The sequence below is a fragment of the Caretta caretta genome, chromosome 21 (assembly GCF_965140235.1).
Source record: "Caretta caretta isolate rCarCar2 chromosome 21, rCarCar1.hap1, whole genome shotgun sequence".
In the NCBI taxonomy this organism is placed as follows: domain Eukaryota; kingdom Metazoa; phylum Chordata; order Testudines; family Cheloniidae; genus Caretta; species Caretta caretta.
The window spans coordinates 8,302,264-8,325,190 of NC_134226.1; the positions used below are offsets into that span (position 1 = coordinate 8,302,264).

The 22,927-nt window shown below is 51.7% G+C and overlaps 1 protein-coding gene across 17 annotated transcripts in view; it reads right to left on the reverse strand.

Moving 5' to 3' along the window:
* Nucleotides 1-12,123: 12,123 nt before the first annotated feature.
* Nucleotides 12,124-22,927, reverse strand: part of SOX13 (SRY-box transcription factor 13) — a 93,547-nt gene continuing 82,743 nt past the window's right edge. For 16 of the 17 annotated variants that reach the window (XM_075121876.1, XM_048826323.2, XM_048826322.2 and 13 more), the window contains 2 exons: nucleotides 17,176-17,392; nucleotides 12,124-16,019 (listed from right to left, as the gene is read on the reverse strand). In XM_075121876.1, coding sequence (XP_074977977.1) covers nucleotides 15,740-16,019; nucleotides 17,176-17,392 — 497 coding nt within the window. In that variant the 3' untranslated portion in view covers nucleotides 12,124-15,739. The remainder of the gene's footprint in view (nucleotides 16,020-17,175; nucleotides 17,393-22,927) is intronic. The other variant, XM_075121868.1, reaches the window with a different exon arrangement.

Sequence of the window (22,927 nt, forward strand, 5' to 3'; positions counted from 1 at the left end):
CTACTGTAAGCTACTATAACACGACCTATGAGGGAAGATTGAAAAAATTCAGTTTGTTTAGTCTGGAGAAGAGAAGACTAAGGGGGGGACATAACAGTTTTCAAGTATGTAAAAGATTGTTTGCCTGGGGGGTCAGTGAAGCAGGTTCCAATCCTTCCTATGTTGGTGGCTGTGTGCGCCCTCGGGTGCTGAGTGGCTCAAACGTGGGCTGTGTTCTCCAAGGGGGTCTGCTGTGCCCAAAATAGAGTTGCAGGTTATTAAAAATATTTTAGTGGACAGCACTTCTGTCACACTTACACTCCACCAGCTAACACACTCCAGCCTGCCTGGTTAGGGCCAAGCCCCCCACTGCATCCTTCTGAGCATAGACTTGAACTAGGCTTTCCCACACCCTATGCATAGGCCTTAACCAACATGCTAGAGAGTCTTTCCTGGCTAAGGTCTCCCAATCTCTTCTGTTGAAGCTACTCCACTGTGTAGCCCTAGTTAACTGTGTGTGGGGCCAGCCTAAGTAGTTGAATGCTGTGGTCTAAGCATTCGGCTGAGCTGTATGCATGTCAGGTTCAAGTCCCTGTCTTCGTTTCAGCTGAAAGCCGTAGTTCCACAGCTGGCAGGATTCTCAAGCTAGGAATGTCTCTGCAAAGCGTTTTTGTTCCAGTACAAAATAGAGCGTGCATTTGACTTTACACAGCAAGTGCTGCCAGACCTCCAGTAACTAGCCACACTTTGAGGAAGGCCACCAACAAATGCTGGCTTGTGAGCAGCACCTCAAACCTGGGCTTCCCACAACCCAGGTGCCCAGCCAACCATGGCGGGACTTTCTCAACTGTTCCTTGTGAAGTTGTTGCACGTTGTATTGAAATAATTAAATAGGTATTGGGCCAGAGAGCGAAAAAAGGGAGGTGTGTTTCAGTGCCTCGGCAGCCCGGGTGTGGGGGTGTCATGGGAGGGCGAGTCCGGTTCCTTTCATAGGTTTCCATTACGGAGGGTGCGTGTGTCGGTCTGAAGAGCTAGTGAGCCTTTCAAACTGGTCAGGTGTCCTTCGAGAATATTTGATGTGCACAAGCTATGGTCACATATTAGAAACTTTGTAGAGAGCAGCACACTCCACCGGTCAGACAACAGGGATAGACCCCCCCCTTTGAACTCCTTGAGAAGGGAACAGGGCTCTACCCTTGTCCCACCACTGGGTCTTAACCAACAGGCTAGAGATTCTTTTCTAAGCAGAACCTCCCAGTCGTGTCTGCTGAAGCTGTTGCACTTAGTAGCCATAGTTAACTGTGTGTTGGGCCAGAGAGCAAAACCAAGCAGTTGTCTCTAGCCCAGCCACTTGGGCACTCAGCTAGACTAAGGCAGCGTTGGGTTCAGGTCCTTGCTGCAGCACCTACAGGCATGTGAGTACAAAGCTGGCTGCCTCGTGAGCAGGTCTTGAGGTTGGACCATTGTAGTGCTCTCAGTAGGTGTGCCCAGAGCCTTTTCTGCCCAGCACAAAATAGATCAGGCCTTAAACTACTCCCAGCTCTACCCATCCCAGAGACTGGGACACTCACCTAGGAGGGTCACCATGAAATCCTAGAGCTGGCTCACACTCTCAAACCAGCATCTCTCCCACCCCTCATGCATAGCCTAACCACAAGGCTACAGGGGAACCCACAGCTGGAGTTTCTTAATCTCCCCTGTTGCAGCTGATCCACTTTATATTTATAACAAATTCAATCTGTATTGGGCAACAGAGAGAGCAAGGGGGGAGCTGTATTTGAGTCCCTTGCTAGTGCAGTGGTTTGGGTGCTGAATGTGGCAGAAGTAGAGAGTGCCTCAAACAAGGGATCTTCAGAGACTGTCTTCTGGGCCCCAAACATAGTTGTGTAGTTGAAATTTTGTGGGCAGCAGCTCTCCCAGCAGTATGCTCTGCTCGTCAGCCAACAGGACAGGAGCCCCACCTTCCTGTCCCTGATGGTGGTATTTGAACTCAGCACTCCCACAAAGAGGCCTTAGCCCCATGCTAGAGAGTCATTCCTAACCAACATCCCTCAGTTACCGCTCTGGAAGCTGTGCCACGGTGAAGCCATCCTTACCGCTGTCCTGGGCCAGCGAGGCTGCTCAAGCAGTTGACTCTTGAGTCCTGTGGTGTGAGCATGCTGTTGGGCTGGTTCGGTGTCAGGTTTAAAACTTGCCTTGGTAATTGGCGGCGTGTGTGTGAGGTTGTTGAGGCTTCCTGGAGGCTGGGCAGCGCTCTCCCCTCTTGGCAGTGCGTGTAGAGCTTTTGTTCCTGACACAAAAGGGATTATGCCTTAGACTGGCCACAGCAAGCAGCACCAGCCTGCCAGCACACTCACCAGGGAAGGCTGCCACCTCCGAGTCAGAGCACAGTCTCAAACCAGCATCGCCTACACCCTAGGCACAGGCCCTAACACAAGGCTATAGAGAAGCCACTAGTTAGAACCTCTCAAGCTCTCCTGTTGACGCTGTTCCACTCTATAGTCATTGCTAATTGACTCTGTCTGGGACTAGAGATAGAAAACAGGGCTAGTGCTTGTATCCCTTCCTAGCCTGGTGGCTTGGGTGTTTGCTTGGGGCCTTTGCAAGGCAGGTTCAAATCCCACCTTGTGTTCCTAGCACTGTGGTTGCTCTCTGAAGAGAGCTTCCCTTTAGTTTGCGTGTTGAAACTGTTCCACTTTACTTAACTATTAGCAAGGCCAAAGAGAAAATCAGAAGGTGTCTCTAGCCAAGTGGTTAGGCTACCTACCAGGAATGTGAGAGACCTGGGTTCAAGTCCCTCAGAAGGCCAGGAAATGTGGTGCCCTTTGAAGAGAGAGCACCTTTAAGCTTTCCTCTTGGAACTGGTCCGCTTTACTTAACTATTAATTGGGGAGCTCTGAGAGCTAGGATCACTCTGTAGCCCAGTGGTTGGGTGCTTGCTTAGGAAGTGGGAGATCCCTGAAATTTCTGGTTCAAATCCTGCCTCTGCCCCCTAAGGGGTTGGAATGAGGACATCCTATCTCCCAGGTGACCAGTGAGATGGGAAATTCCTGTTTAAGTCCCCTCTCCTTTGCAGGAGGCCCTTGTCTTCCAGGCAAAAGGAGGGGGCTTGAACAGGGGTCTCTCACCTCTTAGGGGGGAGGTGGGGTGGTTGGGCTGGGGGGTAGGGTAGGGTGGGGGGTGGAGGGAGGAGGGGTGGTCCCTGGGATGTAGGAGCTCCTCGTTCCAGTCCCTTCGCGGAGAAGGGATTGGAACTGGGATCTCCTACAGCCTAGGCGGGAGTCCGACCAGCGGGGGCGAAAGAGTGATTCAGCTTTTGCTGGGGCCGGGGCTGGTGGCCACTAAATATTAAAGTAAAAGCTGCTGCTCAGACAGCAAGGCCCTCTTCAAAGATTTCTTCCATCTCAGGCCCTGGGGACTTGAACCAAGGACTCCAGCATCCCAGCAGAGAGCCCTCACCACTAGGCTATAGAGGGCTTCTTGCTTTAATGTCTTCGTTTGTTCCAATTACTATTGAGTTAAAGTGGACTAGCTTCAAGAGGAAAAGTAAGCACCCTCCCAACTGACCAGCACCCCTCTCACCAGCCAGAGGAGTGAATTGAACCAAGGACTCCAGCATCCCAGCAGAGAGCCCTCGCCACTAGGCTATAGAGGGCTTCTTGCTTTTGTGTCTTGGTTTGGCCCAATTACTATTGAGTTAAAGTGGACCAGCTTCAAGAGGAAAAGTGAGCACCCTCCCAACTGACCAGCACCCCTCTCACCAGCCAGAGGAGTGAATTGAACCAAGGACTCCAGTATCCCAGCAGAGAGCCCTCACCACTAGGCTATAGAGGGCTTCTTGCTCTAGTCTTTTCGTTTGGCCCAATTACTATTGAGTTAAAGTGGCACTGCTTCAAGAGGAAAAGTTTCCATGAGCACCTTATGGAAATCCCTCTTTTCAGGGGGTAGACAGAGGAACTGAACCAAGCTCATCAGGATTTCTACTGAGCACTAACTTTTGGGGGCTACTTTTCTTTTGGTCCAATTAGTGATTAATTAAAGAGGAACTTTAACAGGACTCCTAGGCTGAGTTCCCTGCTCAAGTCCACTCTCTTTGTTAGGAAGGAGAAATTGAATCAATCTCATTTATGGAGACAATGGGTTTAAATGATGAGACAAAGCAGAAGGGAAATAAAGAGCAGAGATTAGGTGAGAAAGACACAGGGATGGGTGGGTTTTGACACATGTTCTGTTGCACCCTGTAGTGGGGTGAAAGTGAAAGCTGGAGGAAATACAGCTAAAGTTGAAAGTTTCTGTCTTTGCTGCAGAGTAAGCTCAGGGTTATAGAACCCAAGTTAGCAGACCCTGAGTTTGTTAACTTAGGGGTTGAGCATCTACGCTCACTTGACATACCCCAAGAGACCCCCCAGCCCTCTTGGAGGGTGGAAAAGAAGCTGTGAAATTTAGGAACCCCTTTTGGAATCTTGGGGCGGCCACCAGGCACTGGGCACAGACTCACCCTGAAGGCTTCAGGTCTGACACCGGAGCTCTGGATCCTATTGAACCGGGCATCAAGCCGCACGATGCTGCTGGGCAATGTGGGCAGCGTAGTCAGCCTGTTCTCAGCTAGGATGAGCTCTTGCAGGGTGCTCAGCAGCCGGAAGGAGTCCTCACCCACCCAGGAGATGAAGTTGCTAGTCAGGTCTATTCGCTTCAGCTTCTCTGATGGAGGGGAGGATAGAGATTCTGCCTTCACAAACCCTTGCCATCGCTCACAACGGTGCTGAGCAATAATTAGGGGCTAGGCCTGGCCAGAGCTGTAGGAAAAAAAGCCAGCACTCCAGCAAACAGAACTAGAATGAACCAGGTCCTCACCTAGTGTAAATGAACATAGCTCCATTGAACTCAATGAGCCAATGCCAATCTATGCCAGCTAAACTCAATCTAGCACCTAACACAACAGGCCAATATCCTGACTACGGTGGCTGGATGCAGCTCCAACAGAAATGTGAAATTCATTTATGTCTTTGTTATTATTATTCCTCCCAGATTATTCCTCCCACGGCCAGATTTTCAAGACCTCAGCATCCCCTCTCAGGGACAGGTTTTCAGAGGAGCGCAGCATCCATTTAAGGGCCTAAATCAGAGCAAGGTTTTCAAATATGTACAGCACCCAGCAGGTCTCATTTTAACAGTGCCCAGCCCCCTCAAACATGCACCTACTGTGCTGAGAGTCTCTGCAAGCCCCAGCTCACTGTTTTCTAGCTAGTCCTGCAATCTTAAGGCTCCATCTTGGCAGGGTCCATTCCATTGACTAGCACCAGGTGCAATTCCTTCCTGCAGGAGAGAAAAGATTTTAAAGCTACAGGGCTCCTATTCCAGCCAGCCAAGGGGGGAGGATTGTGCAAAACCACTGTCCTGCCTCTAGAGGGACCTGTTAGGAGCTCTCCAGAGCTGGGCAAAACCCAGCCAGTTTGCTTCACAGGGCATGAAGAGATGACTGTTTTCTCTGGGTTTTTAACCATGTGATACAAAACTGCCACCCCCAAATTTTGAGTTCAAACTAGCGTGGAACGGCATTAGGTGCTGTAAATGGGGGCACCTGGCTTGGCACTCATTGCACAGTCCTACACTCTCTCTAACCGGGCTTTTCCATCTCCAACATCTATGAGCCCTGCGACATTCTGATGTTACAACCAGAGAGTTCTGGAGAGCCCCTCCTGTTCCTAGAGCCGACCAGGACTTGCTGTACCGGGACTTCAATAAACAGCAGCATTGGTGCAGTGCAGTGTTAAGGGCTCCCATTCCCCCTCCTGGGAACAGTCTGCATTCGGCTCCCTGATTCTGCGCCAGGCTTTCTTGGGTGTGATGGGTGGGGCAACGTGTGCGAGATGCAGCCATGTCCCGGCTTGTCTCGTCCCCACGGTGATGCCCTTACATGCCACTCAGCAGGAAGGCACAAGGCAGGTCAGCGAGCTACAGCAGTGGGTCTTAGTGTCTCCCACCGCCTCTTCCTATCCCTGTTCTGACCCTTCCTGCAGGCTCCCACCACAGCTGGTTGCTGCAGCCTGGTGAGTCTTCCTTCAGAGGGGAATCTAGTACTTACAAGTGAAAAGGCCTTCCAGCCTGCCAGTCCTATTAGGTCAACATTGAAACTGTTAAAGAGCCATTCAAGTGGTAAAGAAGCCATCTAACAGGCATTTGCCAACTCCCAAGTATATACTGTCACTTTCTGAATTTACTGACACGAACAGTTGGGTGTTACTGTCATATTTACTCAGAACATGTTAGTCTACAAGACGACAGTTTAAAAATGGCTTTAAAAATATTTCAGTTGTGTGTTGCTGACGATTATAAAAAAACACGTCTCTTTAAAAAAAGCCTTCCATAGATTTTGGTTTTTTTAGATGTATGAGCTGAGTACGCATCTTTAACCTTAAATGCTTGGCTCTTCAGCCATGTCATTTTTTTAAATAAATCCTTCAAAAGCCCACCCTTATCGAAAATACACCTGTGAGCCCGGGCTGCCGTCGGGCATAGGGGCACCAGTTTAATAACACTGCATAGGGCCCCATAAATCCTAAGGACGGCCCTGCACCCAATCCCATTAACATGCACCTGCGTCCCTTAGGCTCTGCTGAAGATACACCCCCCCTCCCGCCACCCTGCCTGCTGCACTAAGTACTAGAGGGTTCCTAGACATGGAGTGCTCCATGCAGCCTCAATACCAGGCATGTCTCGCAGTCTTATGGTGCCTTTCCGCTCCATGGCTGCCAAAGTGCATGAAAGGCTGTGATCCAAGTTCAATGGTGTTGGGCAAGGGGTGAAGGCAAGATACACCTGGGCAAGTGGGTGTGAGTAAGGGAGGCTAACACCATCTCGCGGCGCCTCTTTGCTGAGTCCAAGGTGATGTAACGTCCATGCTGCAGGGCCCTGGAGCACACGTCCTCAGTTTAGCCTCAGCCCTTATTTTGCCCCCCAGTGATGCCAATGGGAGTTTTGCAGAGGACTCCAGCAAGAGCAGGGTCAGCCCCTGTACACTGGAACAACCGCACCGCTGCTGAAATGCAGCCACCCCCCGTGAGAGAGCAGCATGCCCTGGTCGTCTGACACACAGCATCCAGCAATGAAGCACGGGGCAGGGAGTGAATTGAAGGCGAATGCCACGTGCAAGGGAATGTGCAGAGACCAGGTCAACTCCTCAGCTGGTGTCAAGCCGCGTAGCTCTGTTGATGGCACTGGGATCCTGCTGACTGATGCCAGCGGAGACTCTGGCTCGGGGACTTAGGGACGCAGGGTAGAACTACCCACCAGCTAGGTTAGCGCCCCTACCCCGGAGCAGCCTGCCACGGATCTTTCCCAGAACCACTGCTTCACTCTGCCACAGCCTCTTTAAGCCAAGTACATTTGATAATGAAGCCTTACAACCCCTTTGTGAACAGTATTATTTCCAGCTTACACAGGGGCAAGGTGAAGCAAGGAGAGGGTTATGGGACTTGCCCAAACCAGTATGGCTCTGTGTGTGTCTCCTATTGGTGCTGCTTTGCTCAGTGCCAGGACCTAGTGAGGCTCTCAGATGAGCAGGTGGATTCAGAGTGGGTCTGCTGTGCCCAAAATACAGTTGTCTGGTAAAAATACTTTGGCAGCTGGCACATCTGCCACTCTTATGGCCTGGGAGGAAAGCACCCCTCCACTCCAGCAGCAGGGATTTGAACCAGGGATGCTCTCACAGTCCAGCACCGTGCCTTAACCCACATGCCAGAGCTTGTCCTTAGCTGAAGGGGCTCAATCTTTCCTGTTGAAGCTGTTGCACTTAGTAGCCATAGTCAACTATGTGTTGGGCCAGAGAGACTACTCCAGCCGTTCCTGGTCTAGGCCAGTGGTCTGCACATTCAACGGGGCTGGCTGAGGCTCAGGTTCCAGTCCTGGTGTTCATTTCTCTGCACGCGTGTGAGGCTTCCCCATTAGACCTTGGTTCCTGAGCCCTGGCAGGACTGTCAAGCTTAGTAGGAGTTGTAGAGCTTTTTCTGCCCGGCACAAAATAGAGCCCCCAGTACAGCTTTTTGCTCCTCCACCAAACAGCTCCAGGGATGGGACACATGCCTTGGCTGGGGAACGCCCACCTGCACGCCCCTAATTTGGAGCAGGGCTTCACCCCGGGTCCCCACACCCCCACGGCAAAGCCTAACCACGAGCCTATCGGGGAACCCATCTTCCTTGCAAAGCAGTGCCACGTTGTATGTAAATAATGAAATATGCAGGGGGCGACAGAAAGAAAGCAGCTGTGCTCTTCCTACACTCTACCCCCAGGGTGGGTTAGGGCGTCCGCCAGGGGGCAGCAACTGCTCCTGCTCCGCTGTGCAGTAAGTAATTGGCTATGCATTGGGCCAGAGAGAATGGCTTAGGTGCTTGCCTTGCCTATGAGATTGATCGGGCCACTTCAGTTCCCTCCCTGTTTCGTTGTGTGTCCTGATTGTGCCCAGTTGCTCTGGGCTGAAGACCTAGTGGGGCTCTCACAGTCAGGGTGCGTGTTCCGAGTGCGTCCACCCCGCACAAAAGATAGCTGCAGATTAGCTATTTTGGGGGACCCACAGCTCAGCCCCTCCTCCACTCATGGTCACGTCCCTACTTAAATTTCCACAAGTAGGAGTGTGCAACGCTGCCTGTAGCCTACGGCTCAGCTCCGGCAGGACTCTCAAGCTAGGTGTGTACGTGTGTGCACAGAGCTTTTCTGCCCTGTTCAAAAGGGAGCGAGACATTAAGACTTTTTGCAGCCAGGTCCCCTCACCTGAGCTGTAGGAAGCTTTTATTCCTGCTTTGGACCAGGTCTTCTACCTTTCCACACCGAGCTCTAAGTACAAGGCTCCAGGGTAACCCAGAGCAAGGCACCCTCAATCTCTCCTGTTGAAGGTGTTCCACTTGGTATTAAACAAACATACATATACATTGGGCCAGAGAGAACATGAGAAACAGTTTGACTCTGCAGCCCAGTAGCTGGGGCCTCTCAGCTGTGAGGTATCCGAGTCAGGATCAAGTCCCTGCCTAGAGACGTGTGAAGCCACCTAAGTCTTGATGCTGCCAATTCTTGAGTTCATTTTTTGCCGGTGGAGCCCATCACACAGGTAAGTGCTTGGAGCTGACCGTAGGAGTTTTTAATGCACACACATCTCTCCACCCCACACTTCAGGACATGCACCTGAAAGGGGAAACCCCACCTCTGAATTCCTGATTTGGAGCAGAGCTCAAATCAAGGCCTCCTACATACTAGGGCCATGTACTAGCCACCAACCTTCAGGATACTCCCCGTCCCTTGATCTCTCCTGTTTAGTACACAGTGGGACAGCTTTAACAAGTAAACATGTGTTGGGCCAGAGAGATTAACTGCCTCCCAAGTCCTATTGCTAAGGGTGTGTCAAGCTGCCTTCCTGGTGCCACTGAGCTTCTTGGTGTCGTGGCTCTCACGCTAGGTATTCAGAGCACATCTACCATGCCCAGCGTATAGCGGGATGTTTGAATTCTTGTGGCAGGCAGCTCTACCCCTCGTCCCAGCAGCCAGGCCCCTTTCCTCCAGTGTAGAACACCCTCTGAATCCCTGGTTTGGAGCTGGCGTTTTGTATGCTGGGAATTGGGGCAAGGAATGAAAGCTGACTAGTTCATAGCCCCAGAGAGCTCCCGAACCACTGGGTTAGAGCCTCCCTCTCTTGCGCGCTGGTCCAAAATATCTTTTATTATTTATAAAAAGTGGAAGTTTCCCCAGGAGAGGCCTACCCCGATACCCTGTCCTCGGGGAGCTAGAGCATTCTCCCAAGAAGTGGGAAACCTAGGTTCAAAATCCCTGCTGCAAATCAGCCAGAGCAGGCATCGGAAAACATGTCTCTCACCTCTCACGCAAGCGGCCTAAACCCTGGGCACGTAGCAATAGCAAGGGCGGGGGCTCTCTCTGCTTCTAGGGCACAGGTGGGTCAGTCACAGAACTCCAAGAGCCCGTTCAAGCGGCTGGCGGTGGCTCTCCTTAGGCCAGCGTTAGGCACCTGACCACCTTTGAGGCCCCTCCTCCCTTTTTCTTGCTGGCTTAGCTCAGGGGCTCCCTGCGCAGCTTGCTGCTTTCTGTGAATACCTTTGTGAGGAGCCTCACTCTCTCTCTTCAAGGCCTGGGGAGCCAGCTCAGGGCTGTGAATTCACAAGTCACCTTTGTGAATCTTGCACAAGGTTACCCAGCAGGCCAACGGCAGAAAGAAGAACAGGACCCAGCTCTCCTGGCTCCCAGTGCGCTGCACTATCTACCAGGATGCACTGTCTCCCCTAACAGAGACTCAAGCCACAATTGGGAGAGTGGTCACCGCTGAATTTGTGTAGCTGGTGGCCCCACTGAGAACAGCAGATATTATTTAGGAAGAGGTGGCTATGCCACCCTGGCTTTCGGAGATGGGTGAGGAGCAGGGACCACCTTTCTGCAAATTACTTCCTTTCCAAATAAAGACCTGCTACACCCGGTTCACAGGTCAGCAGTGAGGGCAAAGACCCCTCAGTGACTCCGCTCCACTCTGCGAGGGGACCAGAATTTCCACAGACCTCTATCTGCATGTAAAAACCTTTAATATGAAGATTGTTTCACAGCGACACCTCCTCTGGAGCTCACACAGGCTGGGGGTAGTGCTTTGCGTGAACTAGGGCTGCTATTCTCCCTTGCAAGTTCCCTGCATCCCTCCCACCCCCCTACATCTCCCCAACCTCCCTCCACTGCCCTCTCCCCCCATTCTCCCTCTCATACCAGGGGCTCTGTGGGCTTCCCCATTAACCTTCCCCACAAGCCAGGGGCTGTGTGTGCCCCTACACCCCTTTCCCCCCATACCAGGGTTCCCCCCCTTGCCTGGGATTATGTGGGACCCCATTCTCCCTTCTCTCTATACCAAGGTCCTGCATTCTCTCCCTCCTTCCCAGGGACTCTGTGCCCTCCCCCCTTTCCTCACTGTTATTTCACACCGACTTCTCTTCAGCTGCTGCTTCTTCTCGGCCATGTGGCTCGTGAGTCCGAAAGGAGACCTTTCCCCCCGTCTCTCACCCCCAAAGAAAGACTTTTAAAGCAACCAGGCTGAGAAGCAGCTGGATTAATTCCCCACGGTGTGATATGAAAACCAAGAGGAACATAACCCCCAGCACCCAAGGGAATTAAACGCTAGGTAACGCCTTTCCCCCACAGACACCCCTCCTTATCATTCGCTTTCATTTTTCAGACCCAGATTGTGTTCTACAGTCATCCACTCACAAGCAGAAACAAGTGAAACTTCGTAAACAGCAGCAGTTCCCCCCCTTGCCACTAGAGGGCAGGGGGCCATAGCGTTTGGCTTGCATGCCCAGCCCTGGGTTTCAAACTGGGGGGCACGCCCGGTGCGGGCGGGGGGCAAAGCGCGAGGATCACTTCCGTTTGTTAACAACCTCTGGGTGAACAGCAACATCAATGTCCAAAGGGGGCCACAGCACAAAACGTGTGGGTTCCTCAGCTACTCTGCGTGAGGCATCGGGTGCAGGGGATGGAAGCCCCCTCCGCCCCCCGATAGGGCCATCGCATCCGGATGCTGGGCAGTGGAAAGTATCTAACCCCAGGCGACATTTGGAGCAGACTCCTCTCAGATTCATCAGCACAAGGGCACCCTCGGAAACCCACCGCCATGCACCAAGGGGGCCGCAGGACACCCATTTCTCAGCCGGCTGAGCCTGCAGCCAGAGGCTTGATACAAGAGTGACGGGTGGGAGAAAAGGAAAATGAGGTAGGCAGGCAAGAGGTAGGAATCGTTAGGCGGAGACAGACTACAGACAGTACTTCGCAATGCTGTCACCCATGCCAACCCAATGGGGATCTCTGTCCCGGACCACATGGATGTTTGCCAGCCAACGTCAGCCGTGGAGCTCAGGGAGTCGAGACAGGTGCTTTGACAGCCAAAGGTGATGGGGTTGATCCTGGTGCTGACGATCAATCTAGACAAGGGGTGGAGGGGCACAATGAAGAGAGTGCTGATAGTAAGACAAGAGAGGCCACACCAGGAAAGAAAAAGCATCAGGAAGGACGAAAGCGAAGGAGAATGAGGAGGGGCGGGGAGGGAGGAAGAGAAACCGCACCCCTCTCCCTCCCTGTGATCTGTTTCCCAAAGCAGAACAGCCCAGATCTCTGCTCCAAAACATCCTCTTTATTGAGCCAAGAGGGGAAAAACAAAAACAAAAACCCCACCGTTGTAAACAAGTATGTGAAATATACAGGTTAAGTTACTCGTCGTCTTATTAACAAAATAAAGCTCTATCTATATTTACAGTCATAAAAAAAACCAAAAAACAGCTGGTTCCTTGGGCACATCTGGGGCCGATTTACAGAACGGGGGATGATTCCTATTTCCAATGCATTCCTGCCTGTCCAGTCCCCTTCCTCCCGTCCCTTCCCCCTTAGCCCCCCTAACCTGGACCCCAGGGGCTTGTCAAGGACACCACAGGAGGGGCAGGTGTAATAAATAACGGAGAAAGGGACCCTTACAGGGGCTGAGCCCTGCCATGGAAAAGCCAGCACCAGCTGGGGCAGATATGCCACCGGGCCTTTGAGGGGATCCTGAGGTTCAGCCTACCCGCACGCACCCGTCCCCTCAGTTCAGTTTTGCCCTGAATCTGAGGACCACTGTTCACTCAGACGCTCTCTGTCTCGCATACAAACGCGCCGCTTTCTGACAGAGCAACCTGTGCTGTGCCTACCTTCGGCTGGACACCAGGGTGACGGGACCCCAAATCACTACAGGGGGTTACGAGAGAACTCTAGAGAAGCTCTCCTTCTCCCAGCATGGCTGACTTGTGCAGCAGTTTAGGAAGGAGACACTTTTCTCAGCCTGGGGATGCCCCCAGTCTGGAAGTTGCTGCACTGACAAAGGAACAAGCAAAACAAACCACAAGAAATTCGAGGTTGCGAGGAACCAAGCCCAAGCCAGGAAAGGGGCCCACGCCCCAGGCCAGAAAGGGAGTGCTGCGTATAGCACAAAAAATAAGGACAGCAGCAGGTGAGAGAAGAAGAAGAAGAAGAAAGAGGGCCAGATCCTCAGCTTGTGTAAATCAGCAGAGGTCCATCAGCTTCAATACAGCTATGCTGATTTAGACCAGCTGGGGCTCTGATGCACAGTTCTTAAGCTGGATACAAGATCGAGCGGCCAAGTCAGGTCAGCCAGTTGTTGCCATGTCTACCCTGGAGATTCAGGGATTCACCCCATTTAACCCAGGCCTGCCTGGGCCTGCCTCCCTCCATAAAGGCAACCAGTTACAGCAAAGTGATCTCGGGCAGCTCTTCTCCAGGGGCCGCGTGTTCCCTATCAAGGCCCCAGGCCGTACGCCTCTAGCAGCCACCAGCTGGGGCGCCAGAGTCCGGAGGTGTGTAAGTAAAGCAGAACCCCCCTCCGATAACATGATCCTGAGGGGGAATCTTTGCCAAGCAGCATTAAAGCCAAATCAGGGAGGGGGCGGAGAAGAGAAGCACCTGCAGAGGACCACCTCCCCTCGCCTCCATCCACAGCGCAGGCCAGGGGGACGTCCAGCAGCTCTCGCTGTTAGCGGCCACCTGAGCTGCTGGGGCTCTTCCCTCCCACTGCAGCCTGGGCCATGCTAGGGAAGGGACTCTGCAGGTGACAGGATCCCAGCTGTCAGAATGGACCTCGCCTTCCTGCCAGCCAGGACTAACTCCCTGCCTGTGGGCTGCTGGCTTGTTTTGGATGCCATTTCAGCTCCTGCCACCAGGGAGAGCCAGGGTCCCATGCTGGGACCTGGTTTCCAGCCCTGAGGCATAGCCTGTATCATACCTCCAGCCAGGAGGATTTGCTTGGGGAGGTGAAGAGAACACAGCTGGCATGCTCCGTTGCGACAGTGGCTGGCAAAGTGTGTCGGCTCAGACGGATTTGCAAAGCTGTAGGAGACCCGCAAGAGCAGCACAGGCCCTCCGGTAGCCAATGGGGTTCACCTGGGGGAGCCGCAGGGGAATCCCAACCCGAGGGTCCCAGTCTGCTACAGGCACCGTTAGCCAATGCCGTGCCGCTGGGACAGGCTGGGGCTCCGTGCCCGTCCCATGCCGGGAGCTGAGCCCTCTGCAGCAGAATGCCCTGCCATGCCACTGCAAAGAAACGGGCAGCAGCTTTATTTACAAACTGGGCCAGAGCTGTCAGGAGGATAAAAGGCTCCTCTGAGACCTTGGCTCTTACTCATGCTAGTCAAGAGCTAAAAATGGCTCCATGGGAATTTACTGGCAGGGTTCAGAGAGCAAGGGGGGGAACGAGAGAAAGAAAGGCCTGAGCAAAGGAGCGGGGGGCGAGGGCGGGGTGGGCTGGCACACAGACTGAATGAGGAACAAGTGTTCCACCCAGACATTTGCTTTGGAGAAATGAAAAGGCCCCAGAGAGCCTGGCTGAATGGTGGCAACTGTGTTTTTCCTGTTGCAGCTGGCAGGGCCCCGAACAGGTGAGGATTCTCCTCAGCTGGCTGCACAACAGGGCCGGGATGGGGGGGCGGGGGGAAGACAATGGACAAAGGTCTTCCCAGCCGCTGGGGTCTTTCCTTATTTAACCCTCGCAGAGCCAGGGCTGCCCAGAGGCAAATGCATCTGTAACGCTGGGGGCAGGTTAAGTTTTCCAGCCCTCTTCCCCCATCCCCACGCGTCCTGTTAGCTTAACGGCAGGAGAGTCTCGGGAGGCGTTTCCCATATGGGCTGTTTGTAGCTCACTTGGGACCCTCCACCAACTGCTCTGAGCCCCATGCTCCAAGCGGGCCTGGATCTGCAGCCCTAGAGAGAGGGCTCCCATGAAGTGGGTTTGTTCCTTAGCCAGCAGGGAGCCAGGAGGAGGTAGCACCCGTCCCCAATGCAGTGGGGGACTCCGGATGGACCTTGGTGCCTAAGGATAAGAGGGAGTGGAGGGAAGCCCACCCCTACCTGCATCTCCTCTGTGCGGGGATTTCTCCCCCACAGGCCTGGCTCTCCGCGCACAACATGGCTCAGTCAAGGGGAGCTGGGCTCCTCCACATCCAACTAACCCTGCAGCACCTCACCCGGAAGCCCGTCTTTAAACTTCCTGCTGCTCATGCTGGCGAGAGGCCTGCCCGGCAGGGAGCCATTAACCCATGCCCCTGCAACCTCCGGAGGGAGAAAGCTGGATTCCACAGGGGCAGTTTCTGGATCCGCTGTGCAGTAGCTCCCCACGTTCACAGCTCCACCATCCTAGAGCTGCATCCCCTCCCACTTTAGCTAGCTTTTACACAGCCTTGGGATTGCTCTGCCCCCATGCTGAGGGGCCAGGCACCTCCCTCCTCTGTGCCACAAGGAAATATCCAGATGTCAGCTCATGCCAAGCACCATCCCCGTTGCTGCTTGGGTAAATGCATTATACAGCAGAGCTGGAACCTCTTCCTTCTGGGCGGGCGAATGAGCTAAGGCTCCCCCCATGCTGTGCGCGTTGGCATGCACACTTCCCGTTGTCCCCCGCACACCACTATATACATCCAGCACAGCCCTGCATGCCAGGCCATTCGGGGGGCAAGGGTGGCCCAGCTGCAAAGAGCTCTGCACGCAGAGGGGTTCGCAAGCGACCCCCTGAATCTAGTCACTTCCTAGATCAGGGAGCCATGCTGTGATGGCAGTTCTCCCCAAGCCCCCATTCCCATCTCCTCCCCACTCAGTCAGGTCTTCAGTTCCAGTCCCAGGCGGGGGAACACTGCAAAATCTGCTGCTGCTCCCCGCTTCACACACGCGCACCCCACCCCGGCTCTCTGCTCAGTCTGTGAGCACCACCAGCTCCCCGTCGCTCTTGTCCTCGCCCTCGGAGTCCTCGTCCTCGCTGTACCGGTACATCTCGCCATCCGCCACCGAGTGCCCGTCCTCCCCGCCGTCACCCTCTTGCGACTTGAGGCTGCGTGTGTTGACAATGACCGGCATGTTGGGGTCCATGCTGCGGGGCAGGCAGTGCTCCACCAGCGGTGGCACCAGCTGCATGCTCACCGGCCTCTGGTACAGGACATCTGATGAAGAGGCTTGCATCTGACTACCCTGGGGCCTGCAAAGCAGGAGATCACAGTCACCGTCCCTGGGCATAAGAGCTGGTTGGGAAAGGGGCTCCCACCCTCCCTTGGAAAATTCCAATGAAAATGAGGGGGAAAAAAAAAAAGCCTGTTGAAATTTTCTCCAGAAAATTAGAGTTTTCAGTGGAAAACCCCAAACCAGAAATATTTTGGCCAAACACAAATATTTCAATTAGGAAAGGCTGCCGTGGTGTCTCATGGGAGTTGTAGTTCTGGTGTCTCATGACCCCATTTTCTTCTATAGGTTCGGCTCCCTGTTTGGACAACACCTGCCATGATGCACCCTGGTCTCTCCTCATGGTGAAAGGAGGCAGTTGAATCATGGGAGATGTATTCCAGCTGAGGAGCCCAGCTCATGGGGGAAACTGAACTACATCTCCCATGAGGCACCCCGGTGGCATTTTTGAACCAAAATGTGTCAGTTTTCAAGATGAAAAATCCAAAATTTTCCTCGGAAAGCAGAAACTTTTCATAAAAAATGTCATGCAATTGAAAACTCTTATTTTCCATTAAAAACAGTTTTGAGGGGAAATTATTGACAAGCCTTACTGGGGATTCTCTCTTCCTTCTGGTCTTTCTGGCCCACAGCCCCTTTGCAGTATTGAATTAACCACCTTTCTCTCAGCTACCGTATACATGGATAGATACAGCGCAATAAACTGGCTAGCATGTCTGTGCACCACTACACCTTACTGGATGGGCTCAGCTGTGTGTCATAGAACCCGCAACTGCTAACAGCTAATGGAGAGTCTCCTTTCCAACCAGAAGTGGTGCTTCTAGGGCATCAGGATGTGGGGTTTCATCCTCACTACACCCAAAATAAGTTCTTAGTGGCCAAGGTATGTAACACAACAACTACTGGGAGATCCTAGGGTTCCCCATTGCCCTGGACATATACTGACACTGCTAATCATGTCCTGCTGATCTAACCTGCACTGCGATTTCAACAGGATGCAGTATTGCTCTTCACTTCCTGTCTAAACTTCTGTGCAGCACTGTTATGCCCTGTGTTCCACCCCAGCATTGTTTGCAATTCAGCAGCTGGCAGCTACAGACAAAGGCACTTTTTCAGGGCAGTGGGGGGGAAGGGGAAATGCAGGTATACGGGGACCAAAAGAGATGGAGCCTCACGCTATCAAGTAGCCCTGCCTGGTGTCTTGCCGTCTGTTCCTCATCAGCGCCTTGTACTCGCCCACGCGCAGCCGCTTCCCCTCCACAATGCAGGTGCGCTTTGGCCGCGGCTTGTATTTGTAGTCGGGATACTTCTCCAGGTGCTGCCGGCTCAGCCGCGCCTGCTCCTCATAATAGGGCTGCTTCTCTTGGTTCGTCATCGATTTCCACCGGGATCCTAGGAAGAGAGAATGCAAGGTAGAGAGATTCACTGAGCTGTTATGTTTGCCTTTTGAAACTCCTCACCATCCGTGGCCATCACTGGGGACAAAACCCAGGTCCTCCTCCAATGCCTCTAACATTTGAGCTGGAAGAATAACCATGTTAGCTGGTAGCAGTAGTAGGCTGTTATCCACTCAAGTTACCTGCCACTTGATGCAGCACAGATTTTGCAGCACATTCTGTTACACCTTTAAAGCCCTCTCTTCTGAAGCTGAACAGGCTGGATGGAGGGAGGAAGGCATTAGATAAGGACTCTCACAATCTTCCCCAAACTCCCAGAGTGGCAACAGAAGCAGCGGGGATATTTTCTTCTCTCCACCTCTGGGCCTGAGCAACAACAAAGTGCCTCACCAGATAAGCGATTCTCCAGGAGTGCTCCCAATGCTTCACAAACATTAATGAAGCCCCCCAATCCTCTTCAAAGGTAGGTCCATATTCCCAATTTTACATATGGGGAAACTGAGCCACAGAGCTTCGGGAAAGCGATTTGCCCAAGGCTGCACAGTGAGTCTGAGTCAGAGCTTGGAAAAGAATCCAGGAGCCACAATGCTTTAGCCTGCCACAGTATCAGTCCTTTCCTTCAAAACACCATGGCTAGTGGTCCAAACAGTAGTCTGGGAGCAAGACAGCCCAGGGTTCTATTCCCAAATCCTTCTAGAGCCTTAGGCAAGTCATAATTTTCCACTGCCTCAGTTTCTGCATCTGTAAAATGGATGCACACAGCACTTCCCATCTGTGAGGTGCCTAGCACACTGCTAGCTCTGTAAAATTAACAGTCTATAATAAAGCATCTCTGTTTGCCTGGGAAGTTCCGAGTTTAGATAACCAACCAAATTAAATAAATAAATCCTTCTTTGGAGAAGGCTGCCATTAGGGTTAAGGCACTGGATGGAGACTCAGGAGATGGGGGTTCAATTCCTGGCTCTGCAACAGCCTCCACCTGTGACCTTGGGCACATCACTTAGGTCTTGTCTACATGGGAAAGTTTTGCTGGTTATACCAGTATACTGTGGTTATATCAGTCTAACTCCCAAGTGGACACTTAAGAGTGGGTTTTTCCATTTAGCTTAAACCCATTCCTAACTAGCTTCAGTTAAACCAAAATAAGAGAGTCCACACGGGACTTTGCACCGGTGTAACTGAACCAATTTAAATTAAGCCAATGCAATTTCCCCATGTAGACAAGGCCTCAGTCTAGGAGCTACTGTGCTAACAATCAAATAGACGTTATGGAGGCAGGGGAAGAAACTGTTATTTGCATACAACGACATCTGAAAAAAAGAGGAGCCACTCAACTCAAGCGACTTGTGCAGGACATTGTCTTTGATTGGCAGGTGCTGAGAGGTATGCCAAGCCGCAGCAAGACAATGCAGTCACAGGGGACACAGGATATCAAGGGCACAGAGGAATGTAGGGCTATTCCACGGAGCCTGCTCCCATTTAAATGTGATTATCCAGGCCATTGTTAACAGCCAGTCCACCTGTCGTGAAAGAGAATGCCTCCCCCCGCCCTTCCCTGCCGCTGACCTTTCTGCGTCACCTCTCCGTCCTGGACTTTTCATTCTTTTTCCCTCACAAAAGGTATGGCAAGCAGGTGCTGCAGCTAAAATAGACAGTCCTGCCATGTGACTCGAATTCCCCGGGCTCGCTGACCTTTGTTGTCATCCCTGCCAAGGTCCAGAGCAGGCGGGGAAAACAGGGGAGCGGTGCACAGAATGCAGGCCGGACAGAAAGGGAAGGTCACACTCAACCAGCAAGCCTGGGGAAGGGGCAGGAGAGAAACACCTTACTTTTGTCACGGGAACGGGGCCTGCTCCCCAGAAAATAACGGGGGCCTTTGGATCAGGCCTCAGGGTAAAAGTGGGTCAGTTCAGATACAAGACAGACCCCTGCTCAGAGCTAGACAAAGTCAAACCTTACATCTGATGGCCCTTCTCTCGCCCTCCCCTTTGTCCCAGATGCTTTCATGTCCATCGTGCCACGGATGCTGTGAATACACAGACATGCACAGCTAGCCCGCACAGGAGCTTAGATCTCACCTGCTGCACCGCGACCAAGTTTAAAGAATACGGTCAGCGTAGGGGGTCCCACGCTCCTGGCAAAGTACAGTCTCAGGCTCATCCTTTCTCTCCTGCCTTTTACACTACACCCAGCTCTCCCTACTCCCAGAACTGCCAGGGATTGGGGGAGCGGAAACTCTCCCTTCTAGTACAGCCATATGAACCTCACACTGCCCTGGAAGACTATTGTGTGTCCAGTCTAACCGATCCACAGCTGCAAGGCAGCGAAAACCAGCTGAGAGCTAAACCACTCACAGGAGACAGAACCCAGGTTCTACGGCACACAATCCCAGTCGGTCCCACTTGTTATGTGTGGATGGAGCGACGCACCCGCCGGCTGGCAAACACTCAAACCATCTCTACCTCTGCCTCAGCTGTTACATTTCACGTCAAAAAGCAATAGTAAGGTTCAAACACGATGGGTCCGGATCTCTGTTGCCTGGAGAGTTATTTACACAAGTGCAAACCGGGGGCTTTCCAATCCAATTCCTTTGTACCGATGTAAATATTGTACATGGCATAGGGAAAGGGAGAATCCAGCATAGATCAGATATGAAATATGCAGGAGAACAAGTGTTTTGGGAGTAGCCCCTAGCTGTACACACAGCATAGCACTGACGGTCTGTCACGCTGTATATGAGGGTAAAATGCCTGCAAACGCATGTCATGTTTGTTCAGATTACCGACCAACTGCATGGCATGTTTTACTCAAAGATCTCAAAGCACTTAAACCTGACAACACCCCTGTGCAGTAGGGAAATATTATACCAATGTGGAATTGAGGCACAGGGGTGTTAATGGACTTGCCCCAGGTCATACAGCAATTCAGAGCATGAGCAGGAATAGAACCCAGGAGTTGGGACTCCCACTCCTCTGTTCTAGCCAACAGGGCGACACTCCCATAGAAGTATCTTATGCACAGATCGCCAGGACCAGCCATGCCTCCGGAAGATACACACGGACAACCACAGATTGGGCAAGTACCAGCTCCATGCCTCTGGATACAAAAAGACACCCACCACTAGTGTTCTCCACCTCTGCTAAATGTGCAGAAATGAATACAGACTGCCAAAACAAGAACCTCACCAGTTATTTAAAGCTACATAATTACATTAGCAGCCAGCACACCACAACGTGGCTGTTCCTGACACCCTCCAAACGCTGTGGGTTGCCATAAGTAACAGATCAGATCCTAACATAGTGATTCTTCAGAGGGAGAAGCTTTGTTCATTGCAGAGCTGCTAAAAGGAGCAAGAGACCAAATTAAAAGCATGCTCTGAGGGTAACCCACAAACCCCTGCATTGTGCTAATGCGCACTTGTTACTAGCAGTCTGGATGGACTCCTCAGAGACCACACCAGAGGCTTTAAAATAGCAAGCCTACCGAAGCTGAGACAAAGCAATTTGACATGAGACCACGGTGCGGGGTGCATGGTGAGGTGTGTTGGAGGCCTTTGCAGAATGCTATAGTCCAGGGGCGTTGATACACGGAGCAGAATAAAGGGTGTGAGGGTCTGACAGACACTCTTGTGATATAAAAATCTATATGAAATATTTACACCCAACACTTAAAATTGTAAAACAAGACACAGTGACAGGAAAAGCTCAGGATTGAACCCTCATGTAGAGAGAGTCATTACAATATTCTAGAAAGGTAAAATCTTATTACTGTCACCTCTTGGTTGGTGCAGGGCTCTGGGAGTCAGGACTCCTGGGTTCTGTTCCCAGCTCTGGGAGGAGAGTGTGGTTCAGAGCAGATCACTGTGCGTCAGGACTCCTGGGTTCTATTTCCCAGCTCGGACAGTGTTATGATCTTGGGGAGGTCACTTAGGGGCTAAATGCTGTGAGATCCCATTGTCTTCAGCGGGATCAGATAGCAGCACCCAGCCCCTCTGCAGGTTGGAGAAGTTTTGCCCTTCTGTGGAACAGAGCTAGAAGAATTTACGTCTCACAGGGCAGAGTAAGGCTTAATGCATGTAAAAGCGCTTTCAGATGTTCCGATGAAAAGTGCTGTAACTGCAGAATATTATTTGAATTAAAACTGAAGCGCATAGTGCCAGGTGTAAACACGCCTGCCCTTCACCTCTGGATTTATTTGGGGCGGGGGAGGGGGGGGTCACACCATGCTTATGCCACAAGTGCGCTGAATTTGGTGGGATCAGACTACGCTCTCATGGACATTTCCCACACGCACGTCACAAAAATTGTCCCTGTTGTCTCAGTCCAGGGGACATTCTGCAGCTTCACAGCAGGGAAATGGCTGGCCAGGGTTCAGGTGCATTGGCAGGGTAGCAGATGTCTGGCTGGCCTGGAAGGAGATGCACTGGCAGAGCGGTCGGGGGACTCAGGACTGGACTAACGGGGTTGGAGCAGATCGGGAATTAGATACATGGGCAGAGCTGGGTGGGGGAAGTTTGCTTGCACTATTAGTCCATTACTTTCATGAGCCCCATGCCATAGACCACCAGGGAAGAAGCTTCCTTTTACAGCTGCATTTGCACGGCCAGTTCTCTGACCCCTGGCCTCCCATCTGACTTGAGCCAGGATTTGATCTGGGTTCTGGTTTCTAGCCTGCGACACTGAGGATCATCTGAAAGAAGAGTGGGGGAAGGAGGGAACCAGGGTTGATAAAAATCAATGATTTTTTTTTAAAATCTTTTTTTTTTTAATTTAAATCGGATTTTTTTGATAAAATGCTTTTTGAGGAAAAAATCTATCTAAAGATAGTTTTAATTAAGATACATTATAGCTCAAAGATATCTCATTATGGAATAGGGATTATAAATTCTAATTCTATAGTATGAGACAGTATATTCATGTAATGTTTAAGAAAAGTTTTGTAAATGAGTTCCAGTAGTTCATGGATTAGGGACCCAATCTTACGGGGTTCCAGGGGCTTCCGTACAGAGTATTTAGGTTAATCTTTCTATCTACCCAATGGGACTCAGTGCTCAGTCTAGAAGATACCATCATAGATGCTTAGTTTTGCACTTCTCAAACTGGATTTGTCTCCAGAGATAACATGCGTGTTAACAGCAAAACGGTTTTAAATTAATTAATTAAATAAATAATATACAGAGGTGAGAAATAACAGACCTCAATCCTATTGTCCCTCTGCAAATTTGTGTACACAGAGCCAACCCCTTACCTCTCTCTACAAGTGCAAAATTTCAAAAAGTTCAATGAATAGAAGATTCTTGAGGGCGGAATAGATCTGGACAAGGAGAAGGAGTCTGGAGATAAATGTGAGAAGAGAGGGACAGGCAGTAGAAACAAAAGTGTAACTGTTTGAGCAGCATATTCCAGAAATCTTGAGGTCTTTTTGAGTGTAGCCTTCATTGATTTGAGATCTACCATACCATTCTCTCACTAGAAAGGAAAACTTATAATGGCAGCAGGCCATAAGAGAGACCCAGTTTCGGAATAAGACC